This window comes from Anabrus simplex, chromosome 1 (genome assembly GCF_040414725.1).
Source record: "Anabrus simplex isolate iqAnaSimp1 chromosome 1, ASM4041472v1, whole genome shotgun sequence".
Taxonomy (NCBI): Eukaryota; Metazoa; Arthropoda; class Insecta; order Orthoptera; family Tettigoniidae; genus Anabrus; species Anabrus simplex.
Genome location: NC_090265.1, coordinates 1,094,073,073 through 1,094,099,773, shown reverse-complemented (window position 1 = coordinate 1,094,099,773; position 26,701 = coordinate 1,094,073,073). Strand labels below are relative to the sequence as shown.

At 40.2% G+C, this 26,701-nt stretch overlaps 1 protein-coding gene across 2 annotated transcripts in view; it reads right to left on the bottom strand.

Annotated features, from left to right (window-relative positions):
- The window catches only part of rdx (BTB/POZ and MATH domain-containing protein rdx), a 397,937-nt gene that overhangs the window by 174,768 nt on the left and 196,468 nt on the right, over positions 1–26,701 (bottom strand). The window contains exon 1 of one of the 2 annotated variants that reach the window (XM_067137248.2): positions 5,583–5,833. The exons of the other annotated variant lie outside the window; for it this stretch is intronic. Coding sequence (XP_066993349.1) covers positions 5,583–5,596 — 14 coding nt within the window. The 5' untranslated portion in view covers positions 5,597–5,833. Of the gene's footprint in view, positions 1–5,582; positions 5,834–26,701 lie in introns of those variants that run through there. 2 annotated transcript variants of the gene reach the window in all.

Here is a 26,701-nt window from a genome sequence, read left to right as displayed (position 1 = left end):
ATCCAAGTAAATGAAAGGTCCAACAAATCTATTCCGCGTTCTTCAAACACACATGCAGTGTTTTAGCCCAGATCCAAGAACTTTTGTAAATTCCCAAACGTTTCATGTGATTGTGTGGTATAATTAGCCATTAAGTTTTGTTTCAAAAGGTTCACATGTTTTCAAATGATTGTGACAAGACAGAGATAAGTCTATGCTGAGTTATACAAACTTACGACACTATTTTTTTTCAACCCAAATCCAAGAACATTAAAGTGCCATGTGTTTCATATCAATGTATAAATTTTCATGTCAATGTGTATATTTTCAACAAGTGCATTTGTTTTGAATAGATTGAAAGAAGACCAACATGTCTATTCCGTGGCCACGACAGTTTTTTTAAACCAGAACCAAAATTTTTTTTTTTAAAGTGCCAAGTACTTTATGACTTTGTGTGCATTTCATTTCAATGTGTATATATTTCATCCAGTTTAATTAGATAGAAACTAGAACATTTTAAAGCGCCATATGTTTCATATCATATGTGCTTCATGTAGATTTGTATATATTTTCAACCAGTGCATATGCCTCCAGTGTTCCGTGAACACACGACAGATTAAACCAGAACTAAAAACTTTTTAAGTTCCAAGGATCGCATACTATTTGCATGTTACAATTCAAGGTGTATGTTTTGCAACCCACTGGTGAGTTTTTAGGCAATAGCCATTATTGTGTAATTTTTTATTATAATGTCTCATGTCAACCAATCGAGTTGTATGTAGGCAACCGTAATGATGATTGTTATCAGATTCCCCTTGATTTGATATTCAACAAGAACTGATGATGATGCCGGGCTGAGTGGCTCAGACGATTAAGGCGCTGGCCTTCTAACCCCAACTTGGCAGGTTCGATCCTGGCTCAGTCCGGTGGTATTTGAAGGTGCTCAAATACGACAGCCCCGTGTCGGTAGATTTACTGGCACGTAAAAGAACTCCTGCGGGACTAAATTCCGGCACATCGGCGTCTCTGAAGACCGTAAAAGTAGTTAGTGGGACGTAAAGCAAATAGCATTATTATTATTATTATTAGAACTGATGATGACTCCAAGGGAGTCAAAACTGGTCTTCGCCCAATAAATTTAATATATTTTACAATGTGTTGAATGGTAGAACATCCCTCAAACTCTATTACCGGTATATCAAACATGTATTATGAACAGATAAAACTGAATGCTTTGTCTTCCAAATGCTATTGGTGGAAGGGGCCTTCCAAATTGTGATTTGGACAATATTATCTCATGACGCTGTGATGGAGGGACTTCATAATTGTAAATAGAACCATGATAAAACTTTTTGATATTCTCCCTCTCCTCAATAAACTAAACAACCATTAGTAAAAACTTTTTTTTTCTAAATTGAATTCTTGAGCAATTTTTGAGCAAAATGATATGTTGTTTAATTTAGATCAGTATACTTCACGAACCTCAGAGAAAATAAACTATCGAACAAAAGGGCATATGTAGTTTGGTGGTGATTATTGTTTTAAGAAGTATAGGCCTAACTAGGCAATCATCCTCTATTAACACTAAGCAGAGGAAAAAATAGATGGGAGCCAACACTTCAAAAATGAAGACATCAGCCAAAGAAAGGGCCACGAAAGGCCTGAAAATGAATGCTCTAATAGTGTCAGGGTTGGAAAAGAACAAAAGGTGACCAAGGGAAGTCAGATAGGATAGATGAAAGTGGGAAGCCTGGCACAAATAAGGGGAAGCAATGCCAGTACTCAGCTAAGGGCCCTGTGGTCGCCAACACACGTTCCCAAGTTAAGAGCCCTGGAGCCCCATTCAGTTGCCTCTTACGACAGGCAGGGAATAATGTGGGTGTTATTCTACTGTCCCCACTCACAGGGGGATCAGTATTTTGGTTTCAAAGCCACCTAAACTCTCAAGGCTATGTTGCTTATTTACTGTAGCTCTTCCAGATTCAAAAATATGATTTCAATACAACAAGATAAATGGAGAAATCATCGAGCTGCATTGGCAGTGCTCAATGAAAGATGTCTGTCTAGTCATCGGCCCAGAGGCTGGTTGGATCCTCAAATAACACCACCAAAGGTTATGTAGTTATAGGGCCACAAAAACAAGTGGCAATGCCAAAACGAGGCATACTAGGTAAGGTGAAGAATGAGGTAGGGTGCCATTGCTCCTCACTTGGCCAGAAAGTGCTACTGCAGCACGAAGGACCCTATGAGTAACACGTTTCATAACATTCAAGTACACAAGTTGTGCTCCAACTATTACTCAGCACTCCCCATACGAGACTGGGACATCGATGGAAGCTACATTTAGCTCTGGCTTGTGCCAAAAGACAGATGCCAAAGTAGTGCATCCATCAAGAAATGGCACACCAATGTCACATATGAAATTCGAACTACTGGAAATATGTCTACGTAAGTATGGAAGTGTAAAGAACAATAATCGGTAAAAGGTGAAATCAAAAGTGAATTGTGAAAAAGCTATAAATATTCTTGCCACTGTAGTTGAAGTAAGTTAAATCCACAGATAAGTCAACATGAACTGACTGAAGATAGTGGGATTAGCTGCACTTCAGTATAGCGGATACTAAAGCAGCAGCCTTACCATCCTTACCACTTATTTGAATCATCATCACTTCAGAGTTTTTCAGGTTAGAGTTGTCTTTTTGTGAGTGGTTACATAACACCATTGAATAGAATGGTTCATTCTTAGCAAACATTATTTTCAGATGAAGCAACACTGGACATGTTAATAGGAATAATATCCATTATTGGGCACCTGAATACCCCAAATGTATGAGAATTGTGCCTTTTCTGCATTGCTGGTCACTGAATGTTTCAAGTGGGATTCTTGATAACCTTGTCATTGGCCCTTACTTCTTTGAAGGCACAACTATCACTGAATCATATTGAAATTTTGTCAACCATGATTACCTCCCCTCTTGGAAAATGTTCTCTGTGTGAGAAAAGAAATATGAAGTAATAGTAAGATGGTACACCACCACAGTTTGCCCAAAGTACATGTGAGCTGTTAAACGAGAAATTTGATGATAGGTGGATTGGACATGCTAGACCTGAATGTAGGATGCTAAATGGTTTATTTTGTCATGGACAACAATGATTTTTATCACTTGCAACATGCTAGACCTGTCGCATGGCCACTTTGCTATACCTATATACCATCCTTGGAGTACTTTGTGTGGGGAAAACAAACAAAACAAAAAGTATGTTTACACCATCTATATCCAAAGAGGATACAAAACATTTGAGTGCAATAAGTTTGTTGCACTATTAGCACCTGCATATTGTTAAGTGTTAGACAAAACCTTTCCAAAAGAATCAACAAGTATTTAGACGCTAATGGAGGCTACGTTGAGCATTTAATGAGGTAATGCCCTATTTATTCATTTAGTGCTTTTTTTCTACTACCATACAGTTCAGTGAAAACGCCATATAACAGCTCAACAATTCATTTTAGAAAAAAATGTTTATAATAAATACTGCTTAGTTAATAGAGGGAAACCATAATGTAAAACTTTATTGTGGTTCCATTTAAAAGTCCTCCTTGGGGAAATATTGCCCATACCACAGTTTGGATGGCCCCTTCCACCAACGACATTCGGAAGACAAAGTATTCCATTTTATCTATTCATCTGATATTTGCTTGTAACACTATATCTGGTCACCCTATATAATGCAAGTTGTTGCTAATTTATTGCTTATTTGTATGTTATATATAGGATATATCCTTCCAGTCTACAATTAAGTTCTTCAGACTGCTATGGATGCACTTGCTGCTGAAGTTCTCTCAAAGATACAAAGTGCTACAAATGTTAAAATTATTCTAAAAATCATCAGCATAGGTCGTTCTGCCTGTTGGCAGGTCTTCTCTTTGTCTGCCCCATCAAGTTTCTAAAAATGCTGCATCTCAAAATTACGGTAGGCTAATTATATCTTCAGTTCACTATATAATTCTACCCCATGGCATTAAGCCCTGCTGGCAAAAACTAACAGTAATGCTACGAACTCTACCACACAGGAAAAGTATAGCCTTACGATGACGACGATTATGGTTACGGAGCAAAGGTCATCGACCCCATCTCATATTAAAACAAATATAAAGATCAACAAGCGATTCGAGCACGTGGTTTTAATCGCATATCAATTTCAAAACCCTATTACAAATGCGCGATGCGAACATAAAGCTGTTATAAACAGGATAACTAAACATACATATCAAACAGCCGAAACTAAAGGTAACGCGGAGTATCTTAATGATTCACAGACTAAAATCAAAGCTTTCTCGGGACAAGGATTGGATAGGGGCAATGTCATCAATCTTCTTAAAGCCAAATGATTGGCATCCAATTCAAAATTTTCCAAAAATCATGAACATAATTTCGCTTCTAATACCACGAACAAGCCAGTTCCACCACTAGGAGTCAATGACTGCATTTGCAGGATGTGTTAAGACAGCCGGTCGAGCGTATTGATCAGCTGGGAACCGGTCACGTGGTATACAGTCGCGAAACGGAGTGTACAACAGTACTCATTAAATGGACTCCCAAGGTCCCCTGTATCTGCTCAAGGTAACGAACTATTAGAGAATATGAGTAATCATTTAATGGCCTGTCGACGACGTGCAAGAGAAGGGAACACTTGCAATGACAACATGGGCTAAGGAGTACACATTTTAAACCAGATTTTTGTTATATTTCATAAAAATAAGCTAGCTACTGAACACGCAATGACAAATGTGCATTCATTCATTCAAGGGGCACCGTCAGAATACAACCCAATATCAGTAATGCAAAATAAGCATACTATAGAGTCTTTCAGGTCACGTCCTACTTATCAAAGATGTTCCATGCTCTACCATGGAAAAATAATCGGAGCACCAGACTTGAAAAAAGGTGCTATAATATCGAAAGGCCATAATGAAAATAAACCAGGAGCTTCAACAAACCATCCCCAGCTGGATAACCATGAACTTGGATTCCTAACCACTGAAGTAGACATATGCAAACTTTATATTATTTAAACACGAGCTAAATCACATTAAAATAAATACCTGCAAGAAATGTAATTATACAAAAGCAATACACATGCTAGGCTAGGGCACCAAGCGAATTAACAGGATATATTTTAAATTTTACGGAACAGAATATTCTAAATACAGAACCAAAACTTGTATACCCAATAAACACTGCATTTCCTAGCGTTTATGACAGACAAAAGTGTCAAACTATAATGAATGAATAAAATCCGATTACCACCATAGCAGAAGCGAAATGAATTGTCTAACACCAAAAAACGAACCCCTCTTCACTCTACAAGGCTGGTTTTAAAGTCTCCCAAACAATATTCAAAGCAACGAAACCATGCACTTTAACCTACATTCCGTTGGAATAAGATGATTTTCCATAACGTACTACGATCTCTTTTGAATGTGACCTTTGGAGCTATTTTCAGAACAAATTCCAAACAGTAATTTTGATTCAACAACAAAATGAAGTGGGGTATTCCACAATGAAATGAAAATATATCAAAGAGAAAAAAAGGTAACAAACCTGGCCAGTGCCATTTTGGCATATAGTCCAATATACTGATGCTCCAATTTTGTTTTGTTTTAAAGCACTGCACACAGAAAATGCACAACGAAACTTGAAAGATAACTTTGAAAGAAACAAACACACTAAAACACCACCATACACTTTCTGTTGATTGTATATCCAAGCGATAACGAAAGAAAAAAAAAAACAAGCGAAACACAATGCGATGTCAGCCCGTCCCCCGACAACGATGTTCACCGGACACTCTCCCAAGCCAAACTGAAAGCGACTCTTCAGCGCCTGCGCGGTTCCGCAGCAGTTCGCCACAACCACACCACGGCCATTTGGATACAACGCACGCACTAATGAACAAAGCAATGTACGGTACAGTACCAAAGCCCGCCGTAAATCAATCGTATCAGTGCGAGTAGTATTTCGCGTTAACTTCACACCAAGTGATCTATCGATTTGACAAGAGAAAGATCTTACAGGGGTAAATTAGTAATACGAGCAAGTTTAAAATGCGGAATTCATGAATCTTACCGTAGGACAGCCGACGGTGTGGTTCGAATCCAATCATCTTCCGAAAGTAAAGTTTGCTTCATAGCCGTAGCGCGTTAACGCGCGGCCACTCCGCTCGGTACTACTACTATACGCGCACTTTATCTTGAGCCCGGATCTCCATAGTAACGAATGGGAACTAGGGCTCAAGATAAAGTGCGCGTACTATACTACTCCTATTAAGAGTTAACTGATAGATAAGATACAGTGGCGAAGAAAAATATTTTTAAAGAATATTGCTTAATCTAGGGACTGAAGAATTTGTGATACTCAGTCCCATAACGACGGTTATGATGGAAATGTATTTACACCGCCCGTATTGGCGCTCCTCTGGAGCAGGGTCGCAGAATCCTTCATAGAAGAAAGGAAATACGCTAGAATTTAAAAAAGTTTTAAGTTATTTCCATGCACCCGTTTACAGTAGTTAGTGAACAGAATCTGTACCACGTAATACGACAGAATAACTACTGTTCCTAACAAAGTACCGGTATTCTAAAATTTTAACTCTGAACAGACACAATACCATGTGCAAAGATGTGAATTTCCTAGTACCGCAGTGCGTTTTATTGAAGCATTGCGGCATGTAACACTTTCGATTCCTATTTTACGTTCATAAAGTTCCTTGCAAGACATGTTAACGTTCGCAGCTTTATCGAATTCAAATGTTAGTTAACGTGAGCTTCAGGGAATACTTGAGAGAAAGAGGACAAGCTGCTCGATTAGGTGGTATGTTCCGAGCTGTCAGTGGAGAGATGGCGTGGAATGACATTAGTAGACGAATAAATTTGATATTTTTATAAGTAGGAAAGATGACCATTACCCATTATTTAAGAAAAGATTGGATAAACAATAGATAGGGAATCTGCCACCAGGGTGACTGTCCTAAAGGCAGATCAGTGGTGATTGCTAATATCAATCCACTTGTATTAATGTACTATACGCTTAATCAGTGGCATAGACATCCGGCTGAAGTCCTCACTATTCTTATACAAATATTTCAAAATGATAATAATTACAGCACGAAGAAACAATCCACCTTTACGATTAGAAGCACGATATCGGAAGGAAAAAAAAAATGCTATGTTTCTACCGAAAATGGCCCCACTGAAGTGTCTATTTAAGGTCCCTGAGATTATCTTAATCTGAAACACAACTTACTGAAATTAAATCTATACCAAAGGTGGCAAGTAAAAGATAGATTATTTTTGTCCTAGATCCTATTCGGCGAATGTATACGGTACTTTACTATCAAGCGTAACACGAGTGTTGTTAATTAAAGGCGGCAGCCCAAATCAAAAATATCGGCTTCCAGTCGCTCTTAAAAGGGTATATTATAGCAAATGCAGTAGAGACAATACGCGACACTTCCGGATTTAGCCTTGTTAAAATGGGAGACAAGTCGCAAGTGGCGCTCCTAGTGGCTTGACCTGATAATTCGCGCTGAATTCAAATATCAATGGAAATGTATATACGGAAATGGATAAATAAATTACGTCTAGAAAGAAAGTGTTACTAAGATATTAACTTCAAAGTTGCTAAAGCAATTCTGGATAAATGAATGAAGAATTATTTAACAGGTTATTAATTAAAGACTGAAATTAGACATATAATGAAGATGTGAAATGGATTGCTGTGAAAGGGCTTAATCTTGCATTACTTTTTTAGGTTTAGAATTCCTGCCTGAACGTTCACGGCTAGATTTTATTTTTATTTTTCTCATTTTAAGCATTGTATCATCATATTAAAACACTTGTCAACAAAAATATCGGCACATTCCTTACACACATGATTCAATGAATTTAAGAGCTGGACAATTTTCCTTTTAACTTGAAGCCTACTAACAGAACGAAAATCTATAAATTTAGCCTCAAAAACATTCAAACTTTCCCTATAAGCAATACTTGCCATAATGTCATTACATTAGGATAAAGCAAATTTGAATCATCATATTGTTTCAACAACATATGTACATTTCTTAAATCACCCATATTTTCTTCAGTGCTTGACAACACATTACGGCATTCCAAATGGGGTAACTTGGAACACAACCAGCCACACTCATATGCTTATGTATTTCCTGAATTAAATCAAATCCACAGATCACACCTACAACAACACATCGGTATTGAAGGTTAACCGCTGCACTATACAATAAAATATGCGTATTATATTTTAAGCCAGTTAAAATATGGGTCGAGCAGGTCAGAAGATTATGAAATACTATAAAAATCTCTTTGCCACTGAAAGAATATATATGCAAACACAATATTACTTACATTTTCTTGTCACGAGGGAAACGGAAGAAAGACCGCGCATTCTTCTCTACTTCATAGTTACTGCAGCCAAACACAGCACATACTTTTCCCCTCGTGTTGAGAGGAGATATCAAGGAATGACACACGCTACTATTTAATTATGTCAACTCACTGAAAACGCATAAATAACACCAAAAACCTCACACACAAATACACGTGCTCTTATGACAGAATCAGTAGTTCTCAGGTCAATCCGCTAGAGAGAGCTCTAATAGTTGTCCCTCGATATCTCGCAGTGTCGCGTATTGTCTCTACTGTATTTGATTATAGTCAGCTGCAGCTGGTCGATACATCCCACATAACAACGCTTACTGAGAGCACAGTCAGCTGCAGCTGGCCGATACATCCCACATAACAATGCTTACTGAACGCACAGTCAGCTACAGGTTTTAGTATCGATCAGTTCTGTTTGGTAGTGAACTCAAAACTAGTAAAATCAACAAAAAAAGATCTCTCACAAATGAACTTGATCATGACTCCAACAAGAACATAATTGCATCTGAATACAGCAGCAAATCATATGTTCATTAAGTTGGTTGGCCCTCCACTAAGAATGTTTAAACCTGTGGATTAACCTACGTGAATCCATGGTTCCTGAAAGGAAGACATCTGGCGACCGACACGAAAAGCAAGGAGATGAAGCATGAAGATGGCAGTGATCAGCCTCTTTTATCAGTGTAGAATTCACTGTAAGCGAGTCAGCAAAATGAGACACTACCACAGTGCTTATATTTATGTGTTCAATTAATTTTAAAATGTAAAATGATTAGAAATGACATGTTGACCACAAATAAAATAGTGTAATAAATTTTTCTGTCCGCCTCTGTGGTGTTGGTGTAGTGGTTAGTGTGATTAGCTGCCACCCCCGGAGGCCCGCGTTCGATTCCCGGCTCTACCACGACATTTGAAAAGTGGTAAGAGGGCTGGAACGGGGTCCACTCGGCCTCGGGAGGTCAGCTAAGTAGAGGTGGGCTCGATTCCCACCTCAGCCCTCCTGGAAGTGGTTTTCCGTGGTTTCCCACTTCTCCTCCAGGCAAATGCCGTGATGGTATCTAACTTAAGACCACGGCCGCTTCCTTCCCTCTTCCTTGTCTATCCCTTCCAATCTTCCCATCCTCCAGCAAGGCCCCTGTTCAGCAGGTGAGGCCTCCTGTGCGAGGTATTGATCCTCCTCCTCAGGTGTATCCCTCGACCCAATGTCTCACGCTCCAGGACACTGTCCTTGAGTCGGTAGAGGTGGGGTCCCTCGCTGTGTCCAAGGGAAAATCCTACCCTGGAAGGTAAACAGATTAAGAAAGAAAGAATCTTTTTTTTTCTATAGGCCTAAACATATCAGCCCGAAAAGTGACAACCGGACTGTGCATAATTGCCGAAAACTGTAAGATCGTGTTGTTTTGTCGACTACCGAGATCGATAGCTGCAGTCGCTTAAGTGCGGTCGGTATCCAGTAATCGGGAGATAGTGGGTTCGAGCCACCACTGTCGGCAGCCCTGAAGATGGTTTTCCGTGGTTTCCCATTTTCACACCAGGCAAATGCCGGGGCTGTACCTTAATTAAGACCATGGTCGCTTCCTTCCAATTCCTAGGCCTTTCCTATCGAATCGTCGCCGTAAGACATATCTGTGTCGGTGCTACGTAAAGCAAATAGCAAAAAAATGTTTTGTCGACTACAACTGAGAGTAAATTATTTTAGGAAAAAAGCATTGGCTGAAGGTAACTATTATATTTGCTATGTCTCTTTTAGTCCGTCTGCGCAGCGTAACGGGCTGTATACTGTATATATTATATAGCTATCGTCCTCAGGGACCAGGGTTCGATTCCCGGTCCTGCCAGAAATTTAAAACTGGCAGGAGGGCTGGTATGTGGTACATGCAGCTCACCTCCATTAGGGGTGTGACTGAAAAGAATTGCACCACCTCTTTCACTTTTATATCTCTTTTACAGTTAACTTGTGGCAAAGATCACTGATAATTTGAGAATGCTTCCAGATCTTCACTGAATGTCCAAAATTTTTCCCGTTGCTCAATTAAATCCTTGTCTGACATTATTTTCAGGTAGTTTAGAACAGCTTTTTCAAGAATTTTGGCAGCTATGTTAAGTTAATTCCCTACATTGGAAAAGAAATGAAATTTTAACAATTACAAATTCTACTTGGGAAAAATGACCGAATGAACGAATCGCACGAGTACGACAGTATCATCACAGGCTGGCATGTGTCCCATTTGCGTTTAATGGGATAGGATAGGGGTAGGACTGAGAAGGTAAAGATCGTGGCCTTGATTAAGGAACAGCCCCAGCACTTGCCTGGCGTGAAACTAGAAAACCATCTTCATGGCACCCGACAGTGAGCTCGAACCCACTGTCTCCCGACTGCAAGCTAACAGCTACACACCTCGATTCATCGAACCGCTCGGTAGTTGTGAGTGAACTTTGTGTTGCTTATGGAGCTGAAGATCAAATTACCACCATGAGAAATGCTCAACCCGTGGCTATGATCAAGATGTCAATAGTCACATAAAACTACAAGCTTGTTTTCTTGCGAATGTTGTCTTCACTACCCAACAAAGTACGCGCGGTTTTCTGCCGTTTCTGATACATTCTCTAAATGCTTTTCTCCCATTTCTTACGATACACCTGCTTATATTTCTTTATTGGTGGAGTGTATATGCTAACTAGAGAAGTGTCTGAATATGATTTCGTTTTGGAGAATATTGATATTACAAATAAGCGCAATTACTGTTGTCTACGTCGCACTACTGTTTATTTCTGATATTTTTATATGTTTATCAGTGCATTTATATAGTATACAACATAAACCGTTTTTTCGCTCTCTATGACAACATGCGAATACGATACAAGCATGTGCGGTAACATGCAGCGGAATGATACAATGTTTACAAGCATTTCGCTTATCAGGATCGAACTACTCTGCCGTAGGTTTCTAGAAGTAAATTAATGATATGTGTAGTACCTTAAATTGCTATACATGTTTAAAGAGATGCTAAATAGAGTCCTCGAAAGAGGTTCTTGAATTGCCAGGGAGCATGAACAACAAATGGCAAGTAAGTTAATATGGGAAGGGCAGCTGATTCAGAAAGTGATGGAACCAACTAGAGGGAAGAATATTCTGGATGTGGTGCTGGTAAAACCAGATGAGCTCCATAGAGAAACCGAATTAATAGATGGTATTGGTGATCACGAAGCTGTTTTTGTCGCAGAAAAGTAAATGTGATAGAAAGGAAGGTATTAAAATTAGGACTATTAGGCAGTACCATATGACTGATAAAAGAGTGAGTTTTTAAGTAGTAACTACGATCGGTGGAAAACGGTAAATAAAAATGTAAACATACTCTGGGATGGGTTTATTGCAATTGTTGAGGAATGTGAAAACTGTTTGTACCTTTAAAGGTGGTAAGGAATGGTAAGGACCCACTATATTATAACGGAGAAGTAAAGAGACTAAGGTGGAGGTGCAGGTTGGAAAGAAATAGAATTAGAAATGGCTGTAGAAGTAAGGTGAAATGAAAGGAACTTACTAGGGAATTGAATCTAGCAAAGATGTCAGCTAAGGAAAACATTATGGCAAGCATAATTGGCGGTCATACAAATTGTAGTGAAAAATGGAAGGATATGTATAGGTACATTTAGGCAGAAACAGGTTCCAAGGAGGACATTCCAGGAATCTATGAGAGCATGTGAAAACCATACAAGCATATGCGTCACACGCAGCGGAATGACACAATGTTTACAAGCATGTCGCTGATCAGGATCGAACTGCTCAGTCGTAGGTTTCTAGAAGTAACTTAATGATATGTGTAGTACCTTATATTGCTATACATGTTTAAATAGATGCTAAATAGTGTCCTCGAAAGAGGTTCTTGAAGTGCCAGGAAGCATGAACAACAAATGGCAAATAAGTTAATATGGGAAGGGGAGCTGATTAATAGTTAATGCGAGGATCTTCAAAAGGCAGAAGTATTCAGTCAGCAGTATGTACAGATTGTTGGTTACAAGGATAATGTCCAGATAGAGGAGGTGACTAACCCTAAAGAAGTATTCAAATTTATCTATAATAACAATGGCATTTAAAGTACAGGAAGATACAAAAGTTGAAATCTAGAAAAGCAGCTGGAATTGATAAGGTTTCGGTGAGTATTCTAAATACAATGGGTTGGGATATAGTACCATATCTGAAGTACTTATTTAAATATTTTTTGCATGAAGGAGCTATACCAAATGAATGGAAAGTTGCTATAGTAGCCCCGTGTATATAGGAAATGGTGATAGACATACAGCTGAAAATTACAGGCCAGTCAGTTTGACATGCATTGCATGTAAGCTTTTGGAAAGCATTCTTTCCGATTATATTAGACATGTTTGCGAAATTAACTGGTTCGATAGAAGGCCGTTCGGGTTTAGGGAAGGTTATTCCACTGAAGCTCAACTTGTAAAGATAAAGCAGATATCACGGATTCAGGAGGTCAAGTGGACTGTATCGCGATTGACCTATCTAAGGCATTAGATAGGATAGATCATGGGAGACTACTGGCAAAAATGAATGCAATTGGACTAGATAAAAGAGTGACTGAATGGGTGGCTATATTTCTAGAAAACAGAACTCACAGAATTAGAGTAGGCGAAGCTTTATCTGACCCTGTAATCATTAAGAGAGGAATTCCTCAAGGCAGTATTATTGGACCTTTATGTTTTCTTATATATATATCAATGATGTGAGTAAAAAAGTGGAATCAGAGATAAGGCTTTTTGCAGATGATGTTATTCTGTACAGAGTAATAAATGTTAAACGATTGTGAACAACTGCAAAATGACCTCGATAATTTTGTGAGATGGACATTAGGCAATTGTATGATGATAAACGGGTTTTAAAGTCAGACTGTGAGTTTCACAAATAGGAAAAGTTCTCTCGGTTTAATTAGTGCATTGATGGGGTGAAAGTTCCTTCTGGGGATCACTGTAAGTACCTAGGTGTTATTATAGACTAAGGAAAGATCTTCATTGGGGTAATCACATAAATATGATTGTAAATAAAGAGTACAGATCTCTGCACATGGTTATGAGAGTATTTAGGGGTTGTAGTAACCATATAAAGGAGAGGGCATATAAGTCTCTGCTAAGACCCCAAATAGAGTATGGTTCCAGTGTACTGGACCCTCACCAGGATTACTTGATTCAAAAACTGAAAAGAAAAAAAAATCCTAAGAAAAGCAGCTCGATTTGCTCTGGGTGATTTCCGACAAAAGAGTAGCGTTAAAAATGTTGCAAAGTTTGGGCTGGGAAGACTTGGGAGAAAGACGAGATGACCGGGCGAGTCGGCCGTGCGCGTAGAGGCGCCCGGCTGTGAGCTTGCATCCGGGAGATAGTAGATTCGAATCCCACTATCAGCAGCTCTGAAGATGGCTTTCCGTGGTTTCCCATTTTCACACCAGGCAAATGCTAGGGCTGTACCTTAATTAAGGCCACGGCCGTTTCCTTCCAACTCCTAGGCCTTTCCTATCCCATCGTCGCCATAAGACCTATCTGTGTCGGCGCGACGTAAAGCCCCTAGCAAAAAGACGAGATGTTCGACTAAATGGTATGTTCCGAGCTGTCAGTGGAGAGATGGCGTGGAATGGCATCAGTAGACGAATAGGTTTGAGTGATGCCTTTAAAAGTAGGAAAGATCATAACATGAAGATAAAGCTGGAATTCAAGAGGACAAATTGGGGCAAATATTCGTTTATAGAAAAGGAGTTGGGGATTGGAATAACTTACCAAGGGAGATGTTCAATACATTTCCAATTTCTTTGCAATCATTTAAGAAAAGGCTAGGTAAACGACAGATAGGGAATCTGCCACCTGGGCGACTGCCCTAAATGCAGATCATTAGTGATTGATTGATTGGTTTATTGATTGATTGATTGATTGTTTGATTGATTGATTGATTGATTGATTGATTGATTGATTGATTGATTGATTGATTGATTGATTGATTGATTGATTGATTGATTGATTGATTGATTGATTGATTGATTGATTGATTGATTGATTGATTGATTGATTGATTGATTGATTGATTGATTGATTGATTGATTGATTGATTGATTGATTGATTGATTGACCAGTAATTCTAATAACTGCGTTAGAATTCGATCCCGCAAGCTAGTCTATAAAAGGCAAACGCCTCAACCAACAACGCCCCAATCGGTATTAGGATGCTTGTCTCCAAATTACACGTAATTAGTTACGTGTGACTACAGTAAAAGCTCCAATAAAGTGAATAAAGTGATCTAGGTTCAAACCTTCAGGCAAACCTTTGGAAATCGTTTAGCGATTTCGCGGTGTTCGAAGCTTACATTAACTTTACACAGTTAGGAAAGACATCTCCGTACAGGTCATAAAGACCACTGAAGGAGTGGAAGTGGTGAGCTAAAGTAGTCAGCCATATGCACGCCTGCCTCTGCATCTAGGAATTATCCTGGTTCTCATCTATGACGTGGGCTGAGTGAACTTTGGGGCCATGTACCTACCTCCCCAGACGTGGAAATCTGTTTCGATGTGCAGAATTGGGATGAACATGAAAGTTGCTTTATTTGTGCCAGGCTCCTCACTTTCATATTTCCTATCCAAATTCTCGTGGCCAACTGTTGTTCTCCTCCGACCACGATAGTAGCTTGCGAGGCCTAGGCAGTCTTTCATTTTCAAGCTCTTCGTGGCCTTTCCCTTTCTTTTACGGCTTCGGTACCTTCATTCGTCGAAGCATCGCAACTCTTCCTTTTTCCCCTCCTGTGATTAGTGTTAAGAGGAGATAGCTGCCCAATAAGTTGTACTTAAAACAACAATCCCCGCTTCCATCACCATTGATACCGGTAACATGTTCGTCTTCAATCACATTCAAGGAGCTGCATATTTTTTTTAAATTTTTTTTAATACGTAAATCATGGCGAGCTAACGAAGAGTTGCAACACGGCTGTAGTTATTGATGTAAACATAGGCTAGGCATACGCAGGACTATTTTCAGAAAATGGTCGCTATCACTCACATTGCTCGCTTCCTACACAACCGTTGGCAGAGATTGCTAATGTTAGGCACATCATCATCATGGTTACCAGTCACCTCCGGTATCCCACAACGCAGTGCTCTTGGCCCCTTGCTGTTTTCCTTGTTTATGGACGATATGCTGTCCAAACTCAACGAAACGGCAAATACCCTACATTTTGCTGACGACTGCAAGATATTTATGGAGATCAGGAGCCCAGCAGATGCAGCTCTTCTACAGTCCTCACTTAACGTCCTTTCGAACTGGTGCCGTACTTGGAAAGTTATCCCCAATCCCCAATTCCACCTGTGGGTGAGGGCGGTAGTATAACACCCACGGTATCCCCTGCCTGTCGTAAGAGGCGACTAAAAGGGGCCTCAGGGGCTCTGAATTTTGGAGCGTGGGTTGGCGACCACGGGGCCCTTAGCCGAGTCCTGGCATTGCTTCCACTTACTTGTGCCAGGCTCCTCACTTTCATCTATCATATCCGACCTCCCTTGGTCAACACTTGTTATTTTCAGACCCCGACGGTATTACGTATGGAGGCCTAGGGAGTCTTTCATTTTCATGCCGTTAGTGGCCCTTGTCTTCCTTTGGCCGTTATCTTCATTTTTAGAAGTGTCGAACCCCTTCGATTTTTTCTCTCTGATTAGTGGTATATAGAGGATGGTCGCCCAGTTGTACTTCCTCTTAAAACAATAATCACCACCACCCCAATCCCCACATGACTATAACACTACGTAAATCTACTCTACTCGACAACCCCATCGCCGTAGTTAAGCAACAGCGTGACGTAGATGTAATATTCGATACAAAATTACAAGTCAACAACCAGATAGAAACATATAACCAAGGTTATGAAATTACTACCGCTCCAGATAAATTTCTGATCCCACTGCTCTTCGTCACATTTGACAATGTTGAGATACAGCAGTTTGAATTAAAACTCTAAAATCAATAAATGTTGAGGCTCCAACCAGCCTTCGGGCTGACTACTCAACATTGATTGATTCATTTATGTAAAGTAATATGAATTACATTTTGACAAACTCTTTATATTCTTGATCAGTGAGCATATGTTGATAATAAACGAAATCTGAAATATTGTTCTCTCCAAATAATACAGGTATGTGTCTCGCAATCAATCAATCAATCAATCAATCAATCAATCAATCAATCAATCAATCAATCAATCAATCAGTCAATCAATCAATCAACAAAGCCTTATCTCTGATTCTACATCTTTACTCATATCATCTATATATATAAGAAATCATAACGGTCCAATAATACTACCTTGAGGAATTCCCCTCTTAATGATTACAGGGTCAGATAAAGCTTCACTTATCCTAATTCTTGGAGTTCTATTTTTCTAAAAATATAGCCACCCATTCAGTCATTTTTTATCTAGTCCAATTGCATTCGTTTTTGCCAGAAGTCCCTCATGAACTACCCTATCAAATGCCTTCGATAGGTCAATAGCGATACACTCCATTTAACTTCCTGAATCCAAGACACCGGTATCTGCTACAGTATATCTTGCTGGATTCCTACAAGTTAAGCCTAAGTGGAATAACCTTTCCTAAACCCAAACTGCCTTCTATCGAACCAGTTATTAATTTCGCAAACATGTTGAATATAATCAGAAAGAATGCTTTCCCAAAGCTTACATGCAACGCAAGTCAAAAGTTACTGGCCTGTCATTTTCAGCTTTATGTCTACCACCCTTTCCTTTATACACATGGGCTACTATAGTAACTCTCCATTCATTTGGTATAGCTCCTTCATGCAAACAATAGTCAAATAAGTACTTCAGATATGGCACTTTTTCCCAACCCATTGTCTTCAGTATATCTCCAGAAATCTTATCAATTCCAGCTGATTTTCTAGTTTTCAATTTTTGTGTCTTATTGTAAATGTCATTGTTAGCATAGGTAAATTTAATTACTTCGTTAATATTAATCACCTCTTCTATCTGGACTTTATCTTTGTAACCAACAATCTTTACATACTGCTGACTGAATACTTCTGTCTTCTGAAGTTCCTCGCATACACACTGGAATGTCCTTCTTGGAACCTGTTTTCTGCCTTAAAGTACCTATACACAACCTTCCATTTTTCACCAAAATTTACATGACTGCCAATTATGCTTGCCATCATGTTAACCTTATCCCTCTTAGTCTCTTTACTTCTCTGTTATAATATAGTGGGTCTTAACCATTCCTTAGTCCGACTCATTGACTGAATGATCAGCGTACTGGCATTCGGTTCAGAGGGTCTCTGGTTCGATTCTCGGCCGGGTCGAGGATTTTAACCTTCATTGGTTAATTCCAATGGCTCGGAGGCTGGATGTTTGAGCTATCCCCAGCATTCCTGCAACTCACACATAACATTACCCTCCACCACAATAACACGCAGTTACCTATACATGGCAGATGCCGCCCACCCTCATCGGAGGGTCTGCCTTAAAAGGGTTTCACCCGGCTAGAAATAGCCACACGAAATTATTATACTCGGTGAATAATCGAAGGTCCAAAGTACGAAGTATGCTGGCAACTTAGAACGACAAATTATCGGAATACAGTAATCAGCTGATTCTTGTATTATTGTTTACTCAGCTAACCTCTACTCTGTCTCATCGGAATGCAGCAAACAATCGTCAACAATCCAAAGACTGTTAAGTAATTCAACAGTGAAATACCGTGTATTATCTTTAACTTCCTTTTTAAAATCGAAGTTTACAGGCGTATCGTGTTATTTAATTGAATAAGTTATTACCTTCGTGATATCTATACGAAATACCGTGTCTATTGTTTGTTCGAATGTAAAAGATGCAGAAGTCAGAACTCCTTATTATAATGTCTTTGTAAGTATTATACTAACGAACCTACAGATATACCTATTTAAATGTTAAGGTAAGGTAAGGGTGTATTCTGCCCGAAGGCAGGTCCGAACCTCCGCAGAGGTGTGCCTGAGCCGCAGTTTACGCACGGTAGAGTGGCCAGTTTCTTTCCGCTCCTCCATTCCCTTACACCCTCCCCCCTCGCCACCCAACAGCGTGTGGCAACCCATCCAAATCTTGACCATGCCCAATGTTGCTTAACTTCGGAGATCACGGGATCCGGTGTTTCAATACGGCTACGGCCGTTGACCGTTTAAATGTTAAAAAAGTTAATATTATTACCTAAACCTGAATTCGAAACAAAGTATACCTAGCTAGCTTACTTAACCTAGAAAACGTAATCTACTGAACACCAACTGCACTGCTCGATATAAAATTCAAATAAATATCTCTACTCCCAATTTCTACCAACCAGCACTAAACACCTATATATAATTAGCACTAAATGAATCACACACTTACTAAATTTAACTATTTCAATAGGTTTTAAGTCCGCCTCTGTGGTGTAGTGGTTAGTGTGATTAGCTGCCACCCCCGGAGGCCCGGGTTCAATTCCTGGCTCTACCACGAAATTTGAAAAGTGGTACGAGGGCTGGAACGGGGTGCACTCAGCCTCGGGAGGTTAACTGCGTAGATGGGGGTTCGATTCCCACCTCAGCCATCCTCAAAGTGGTATTCCGTGGTTTCCCACTTCTCCTCCAGCCAAATACCGGGATGGTACCTAACTTAAGGCCACGGACGCTTCCTTCCCTCTTCCTTGTCTATCCCTTCCAATCTTCCCATCCCCCACCAAGGCCCCTGTTCAGCATAGCAGGTAAGGCCGCCTGGGCGAGGTACTGGTAATCCTCCCCAGTTGTATCCCCCGACCCAGAGTCTGAAGCTCCAGGACATTGCCCTTGAGGCGGTAGAGGTGTGATCCCTCGCTGAGTCCGAGAGAAAAACCGACTCTGGAGGGTAAACAGATTAAGAAAGAAAGAAAGAAAGTAGGTTTTAACTACTTTATAACCTACTACGATAATGCAAGAGCACTCTCAACAGCCGACCATTCACAAGCGCAACTAAAACACGAACACCGTAGTCCATACCCGGTCCCAAAATAACTAAAAAGATAGAAAAAGGAAATGAAGCTCATGATCAAATCCATTAATCCATTCATCGATTATTGGGACCCCGCTAGAACATACGAAAAGTAGTAGTAGTAGTAGTAGTAGTAGTAGTAGTAGTAGTAGTAGTAGTAAGAAGAAGAAGAAGAAGAAGAAGATGCATTCGGAGCCATGCTTCTGTTCTGCTCTCCAACCTACGTTGCTTCTATCCGCTTAAGTTGATGCCACTTCGATAGAATATCCTGGATTTCAAAACTGTGGACCTTTCCAATCCGTCCGAAATAAGCGGAGCCTGCGTTCCTTCATTCAACACCTTTTCATTATTCGGTACGCAGGGATTCAAGAATGTTATATATTAGTAGCTGGACAATGCTTCAAAGTGGATATAACATTACTGTCACAACGAAAAATAAGAGGTTTGCTTGGTATCACTGACTCTCATCGTTCTACGAGCGTCTTTGAAATTGGTAACGAATTCCGTCTTTCCGATCTTGATTAAGAGATCCGTTTTAGATGCTACTGAGTGTAATGTTTGGAGATACAGAGTAGCCTCTTGCATGCTGTTTGCCAGTAAGGATAGGTCATCAAAAAACATAAGGAATGTAATCCTTCGATTGTCTGGTTTGATCCCTATCCTTAATCCAGTGTTCACTGGGAAAGATTTAGTCCATTCCTAAATTATTTTTCTCAGGACGCAGTCACATAATATAGTATGATATACCATCTCTTTGCCTCATCCCTGTTTTGACTGGAAAGCTTTCCGAGCGCTGTTCTGAAAACTTTACTTTGGAAGCGGTGTTTTGCAGGGTGGCTTGCACCAGCCCTATTGATTCTGTCGTCGAGTCCTAGTTCCCCTAGTTTTTTGAAGAGAGTAAGTCTATTTATGGAGTCGTATGCCATCCAGAAGTCGACGAAGGTAACTGCCCAATGTCTGGCTCTTTATTAATATATTGGAAGATGGTCTTAGGTTTTGTATCTGTTCAGTACAGGACCTCAATGCCCTGAGCCCTGCTTGGTATTCCACTACTCTTAAATTATTTAATAATAATAATAATAATAATAATAATAATAATAATAATAATAATAATAATAATAATAATAATAATAATAATAATAATAATAATAATAATAATGGACTGACATGCAAAACAGAGAGAGTCGGATACCTCTAGCCAACTTCACCCAAACAATGCAAGGAACAAGATCTACAAAGGGAATAGCAGTCCTAGTTGTTCCCGAACTTCCGAGGTACGATACGTGGGTAAGCTCGGTACGCACATACTTCCGACTCTCTGGTCCCGGCTTAATTTTCGTTGCATTACCGTATTGTTGCTCACCGAGCTCGATAGCTGCAGTCGCTTAAGTGCGGCCAGTATCCAGTATTCGGGACATAGTAGGTTCGAACCCCACTGTCGGCAGCCCTGAAAATGGTTTTCCGTGGTTTCCCATTTTCACACCAGGCAAATGCTGGGGCTGTACCTTAATTAAGGCCACGGCCGCTTCCTTCCCACTCCCAGCCCTTCCCTGTCCCATCGTCGCCATAAAACCTATCTGTGTCAGCGCGACGTAAAGCAACTGGCCGTATTGTTGCTCTTGATTCGATCTCTTCCTTACGGTATAGAAACCAAATGTATGTCCAACTCTTGCCCCGTTTCTCTACGGGATCGGGTATGAAGTAAGATGCATCTTCGTAGCGAGTTTTTACGACCGTATTCCCTTCCTGATGTCAACCTCATTAGAGGAGTTCATGAGATGAAATGAATGACGTGATATATGACAGTAGGTAGGGAAGGGTGAAACCTGGTGCCGGCAATTACCTTACTCCTGTCGAATAACACCAAGCGTTCTGCTAAAGGTTTAACAGTCTCTGTCCAATCAATCAATCAATCAATCAATCAATCAATCAATCAATCAATCAATCAATCAATCAATCAATCAATAAATCAATCAATCAATCAGTTACCAATGATCTGCATTTAGGACTGTCAACTAGATGGCAGATTCCCTACCAGTAGTTTACCTAGGTTTATCTTAAATGTTTTAAGAGAAATTGGAAACTTATTGAACCACTTCTCTTGATAAATTATTCCAATCCCTTGCTCCTCTCCTATAAATGAATATCTGCTCCAATTTGCCATCTTGAATTGCAACTTTATTTTCATATTATGACCTTTCCTTCTTTTAAACACTCCGCTCAAGCATATTCGTCTACAAATGTCATACCGAGTAGAGTAGGCTTCGACACAGAGGCTAGTTTTTGCTGGCCTTGCAGCTCTACATTCGGGAGGTCCCAACCGTCGACTGTCCTGAGAATAGTTTTCCGTGGTTTACCATTCTCCTGCACTAAGGCGAATGCATGGACAGTTCCTTTAGAGACCATGACCGCACTCACCTCACCTTCTCCACAAACCACGTCGCCAACACAAATTTCTCCTGGCCCGAGAGACGACGTAACCGTCTAGGAGACCCGTCGTACCCTGTCCGGATACGGAATGAAAATTTTTACCCTACCCAACCCAACAAACAAATGTCATTCCTCGCCATCTCACCACTGGCAACTCGGAACATATCACTTAGCCGAGCAGATCGTCCCAAGTCTTCCCAGCCCAAAGTTTGCAACATTTTCGTAACCCTACTCTGTTGTCTGAAATCACCGAAAACAAATCGTGCTGCTATCCTTTGGTTCTTTTCAAGTTCCCGTATCAAGTAGTCCTGGTGTGGGTCCCGTATACTGGAACCATATCCTAAATACCCTCATAACCATGTAAACCTCTCGTTAATATGATTAACCCAATTAAGATCAATCTTTATATTAACACCTAGGTACTTGCAGTGATCCCCATGAGGTACTATCCAACCCATCGACACAGTAATTAAAACTGAGAGGACTTTACCTCTTGGTGAAGCTTACAACGTGACTTTTCACCCCGTTTACCATGTCTGCTGACCATCTCACAACATTGTCTAAGTCTGTTTGTAGTCGCTCACAATCATGTAACTTTCTTACTACTTTATACAGTATAAAATCATCCGCAAATGTCCGGCTCCATGGCTAAATGGTTAGCGTGCTGGCCTTTGGTCACAGGGGTCCCGGGTTCGATTCCCGGCAGGGTCGGGAATTTTAACCATAATTGATTAATACCCCTGACATGGAGACTGGGTTATGTGCCGTCTTCACCATCATTTCATCCTCATTACGACGCGCAGGTCGCCTTCAGGTGTTAAATCAAAAGACCTGCGCCAGGCCTCTCCAGAGGCCACACGGCATTTAATTTCATCCGCAAATAAATTTATCTGTGATTCCAGTTCTTTACTCATATCATTTATATGTATAAGAACATACAGGTCCAATAAGCCCTGTGGGGACCCCCCCCCCCCAATCCTTTCTTAATCAGAGGAGGATCGGAAAACCCTTCACCTACTCTAATTTTCTGAATTATATTTTCTAGAAATTTAGCCAGCCATTCAACCACTCTTTTATCTAGTCCAATAGACTTCATGTTCGTGAATAATCTCGCATGATCTACCCTATAAAAAGCCTTAAATAGGTCAATAACGATACAGTCCATTTGTCGTCCTGAATCTACAATACCTGCTATATCTTGTTAGAATCCTACAAGTAGGGCCTCAATGGAATAAATGTTCCTAAACTCGAGCTGCCATGTAGCAAACCAGTTAGTAAGTTCGCAAACGTGTCAAATATAATCAGAACGAATGCTTTCCCAGAGCTTACAAACAACACAGTCAAAATGACTGGCGAACTGACGAACGAATCACCATCAACAGCGTCATATGCCCTTACTCCAAGTGAACTCTGCGGAGACGTGATGTAGTGATTTGGAATGGTATACTGCCACCTCTTCTACCCTGCCGGCCAACATTCTGACGGTGTCAGACCTTAACGCCTTAACGAACATGGCCACCATGCGGGCTTGGTATAGAAAGCAAGTAACAAGCAGTAGATTACAGACAGATGTATAAGGCCTTTAAACGTTGCCATCATTATTTCCATTACGACTCTTCACAGAGTTAGTTATCGGCTCTTGGAATTCCAACTTTCACACTGCCGGCACTGACATTTCCCTTATTTTCCATTTTATCGGTAAAAGGTATAGACCAAAAGAATTTTTAATAACACTGTGTCATGAGCAATTTTGCTGTAAAACCATCCGTAAAAGAGAGACCTCGAGTTTTATTTCTGAGGTCCCCTGTGAAGCTCCCTTTCTGCTGAATTTTCTGACGGAATTTTAGCTAAAATCTTATACGTCCTTGACCTAAACTTAAATACCAAGTTTCATGAAAATCCAACAATCCATTCTCCCATGATGCTGTGACAAACAAATACACAAAAATTAAACCGAAGCCGACACAGACTATTATGACTATTATTTGTCCGATCCTGTATCAAACAAGGTGCTTCACGTCGCACCGACACAAACAGGTATTATGGCGATGATGGGCCAGGCAAGGACTAGGAGTGGGAAGGAAGCTACCGTGGCCTGAATCAAGGTACAGCCCCATCATTCGCCTGGTGTGAAAATGTGAAACCACGGAAAACCATCTTCAGGGCTGCCGACAGTGAGGTTCGAACCCACTATCTCTCGTCCGGCTCCATGGCTAAATGGTTAGCATGCCGGCCTCTGGTCACAGGGGTCCCGGATTCGATTCCCGTCAGGCTCGGAAATTTTAACCATAATTGGTTAATTTACCTGGCACGGGGGCTAGGTGTATGTGTCGTCTTCATCATCATTTCATCCTCATCAAGATGCGCAGGTCGCCTACGGGTGTCAAATCTAAAGACCTGCATCTGGCGAGCCGAACTTGTCCTCGGACACTCCCGGCACTAAAAGCCATACGCCATTTAATTTTTTTAATTTAAAAACATTTTTTTTTTTACTATCTCTCGAATGCAAGCTCACAGCTGCGCGCTCCTTACGCCACGGCCGGCTCGCTCGGTCCCGGTGTCAAAACCAAGTATGAAGTTCATTTTCAAAAAGTATGCATAAGGTGCATATAGAAAGATGGACAGATAGATGAAAACCGTTATCAGCACAGATACCACGGAATATTTACAGAATAAAATAATATTTTACCGTTCTCCTGGTATCAACACAACAATGTCAATAATTATATTGTTATACATGTACTGTGTTCATTCACTTATGCTAAATTATCGGAACGCAAGGACATCACATCGAGTCAACTTATCAGACAGCTTTACAGTCCAAGCAATTACGAAGTAGAACAGCCCTTATCATCTCACCACATATTCAGTAATCCAAGGTAAAGTGTGCGTGACTAAAAAAAAAACAAAAAAAACATGTCATCATTCACAGTTCACACTAAAAAAAAGCATGTCATGGGAAGGTGACGAAAGTAATCAGGGGTTATCAGTTAAATGTTTTCAGTTATGGTACTATATTGACTGGGAGAGGTAGTCCTCGCTTGCTTCAGTGCCATCTCTGTACGGCCCTGGGAAAGTAGCACACAGCACGAAGTTACACGAACTTTCACGAGGTACGCCGATGCAATTGTGATATTGAAAGTATTCCAGACCTCTACCACTGTCATCTCGGTACGACCCTGGGAAAGTAGAACTTCACGAATATATCGTTCAGGCCAGTGCAGCTTATTCGCGCTAAACTGAACTTTCCAAATAATATAAACAGTGTGGCTTACAAATCTATGAACTGAAAAATTATGAGGTAATATTATTGAAAACACGAGCAAGTCATGATGCAATACGTTTCTTACAGCGTCATAATAATAATAATAATAATAATAATAATAATAATGGCTTAACCGTTGGAAATAATACTGATTGTAACACCTAAAGTAATGATCGAGACAGTAACATCTTACCAATAACGACGTTTAAAGAGGAATATCAGGGCAAAACATAAATATTCACTCTTTTATTTCTAATGGTTTAACGCCGCGGAAACATAATACAGGTTTTCGGAGTCGGTGGTATGAGAAAGGGCTATGACTAGAGCCCTGGGCGGATATACAAAATAATATCCGCTCCGCATCCGCACTTCCTTCATCCGCACCCCGATCCGCATCCGCAAAATGGTTATCCACGGATAATTTAAATATTTAACTACAGTATATTGCACCGAAAGTATTGAAAGGATAGATCTGTTAACGTAATATAATACGCTTGACACCTGACACCATAACCCGTACAGTCGCAGGTTTATGAGGGATTTTCTCTTGCAACAACTATCGACGTATTGACCTTTGTTCCTTTCTTCCATTAATTGCGGGCAGGAGCCAGTTAGGCTTTCGTTAGACTTACGGCTTTATGGTTCAAGGTTCTTTATATATCACCATTCTCCCATAGCAATGTGAAGGGTCGCCTAACCACAAGCAAAAACAAGAGTATACATGAGTGAAAATCAATAAACGTCATTATTTAGAAATTATCAGCAAAATTATCCGCACTGCCAAACAGTTTGTATCCCGCCAAGACACTAACTTCGCGGATATCCGCATCCGTGCAGGGCTTTAGCTATGACTGAGAAGGAAGCGACCGTGGCCTTAATTAAGGTATAGGCCCGGCTTTTGCCTGGAGTGAAAATGAGAAACCACGGAAGATCATCTTCAAAGCTGCCGATGGTAGGGTTTGAACCCACCATCTCCCGAATGAAAGCTTAAACCATACGACTCGTTCGTCCGACTTAGCTGTAGCCAATGGGAATCTACTACGTTAAATTCCTTTGCGCCCAGCTTCACTTTTCCCCGAACAACCTGACTGTTATACCTTTCATCGTTCAGGCTGCAAGTTCCTGTAAATGAACTAACCTCGCTTCCGACATAAGTCTGTTATATTAAATGGAGGTGAAACTTCAATCCTTCCAGGTTCGAGGATTGCAATATACACTGAAAGGCACGAAAAATGCAACACTTCAATTTCTTTCAAAACTGAAATTTATTTTAAATTTATGACACTTTTATGACACTAATCCACTATATTATGGTTAGACTATTGTGGTACGGTCCCATCTAAGTGTCTAACATTGAAAAGAAAATACTATTATAAACAAACTAGCAGTTACCCGCGGCTTTGCTCGCGTGGATTTCGTATTTGTTAAAATTTGTTCCTCGGTACTGTACAAAATCATTATCTGAAAATCCCTAAAGTATAAAAACTCACCGAAAAATTTAATTTCATTTACGTCACAAACTCTTTACAAACCACGTTTGTGGTATTGCCA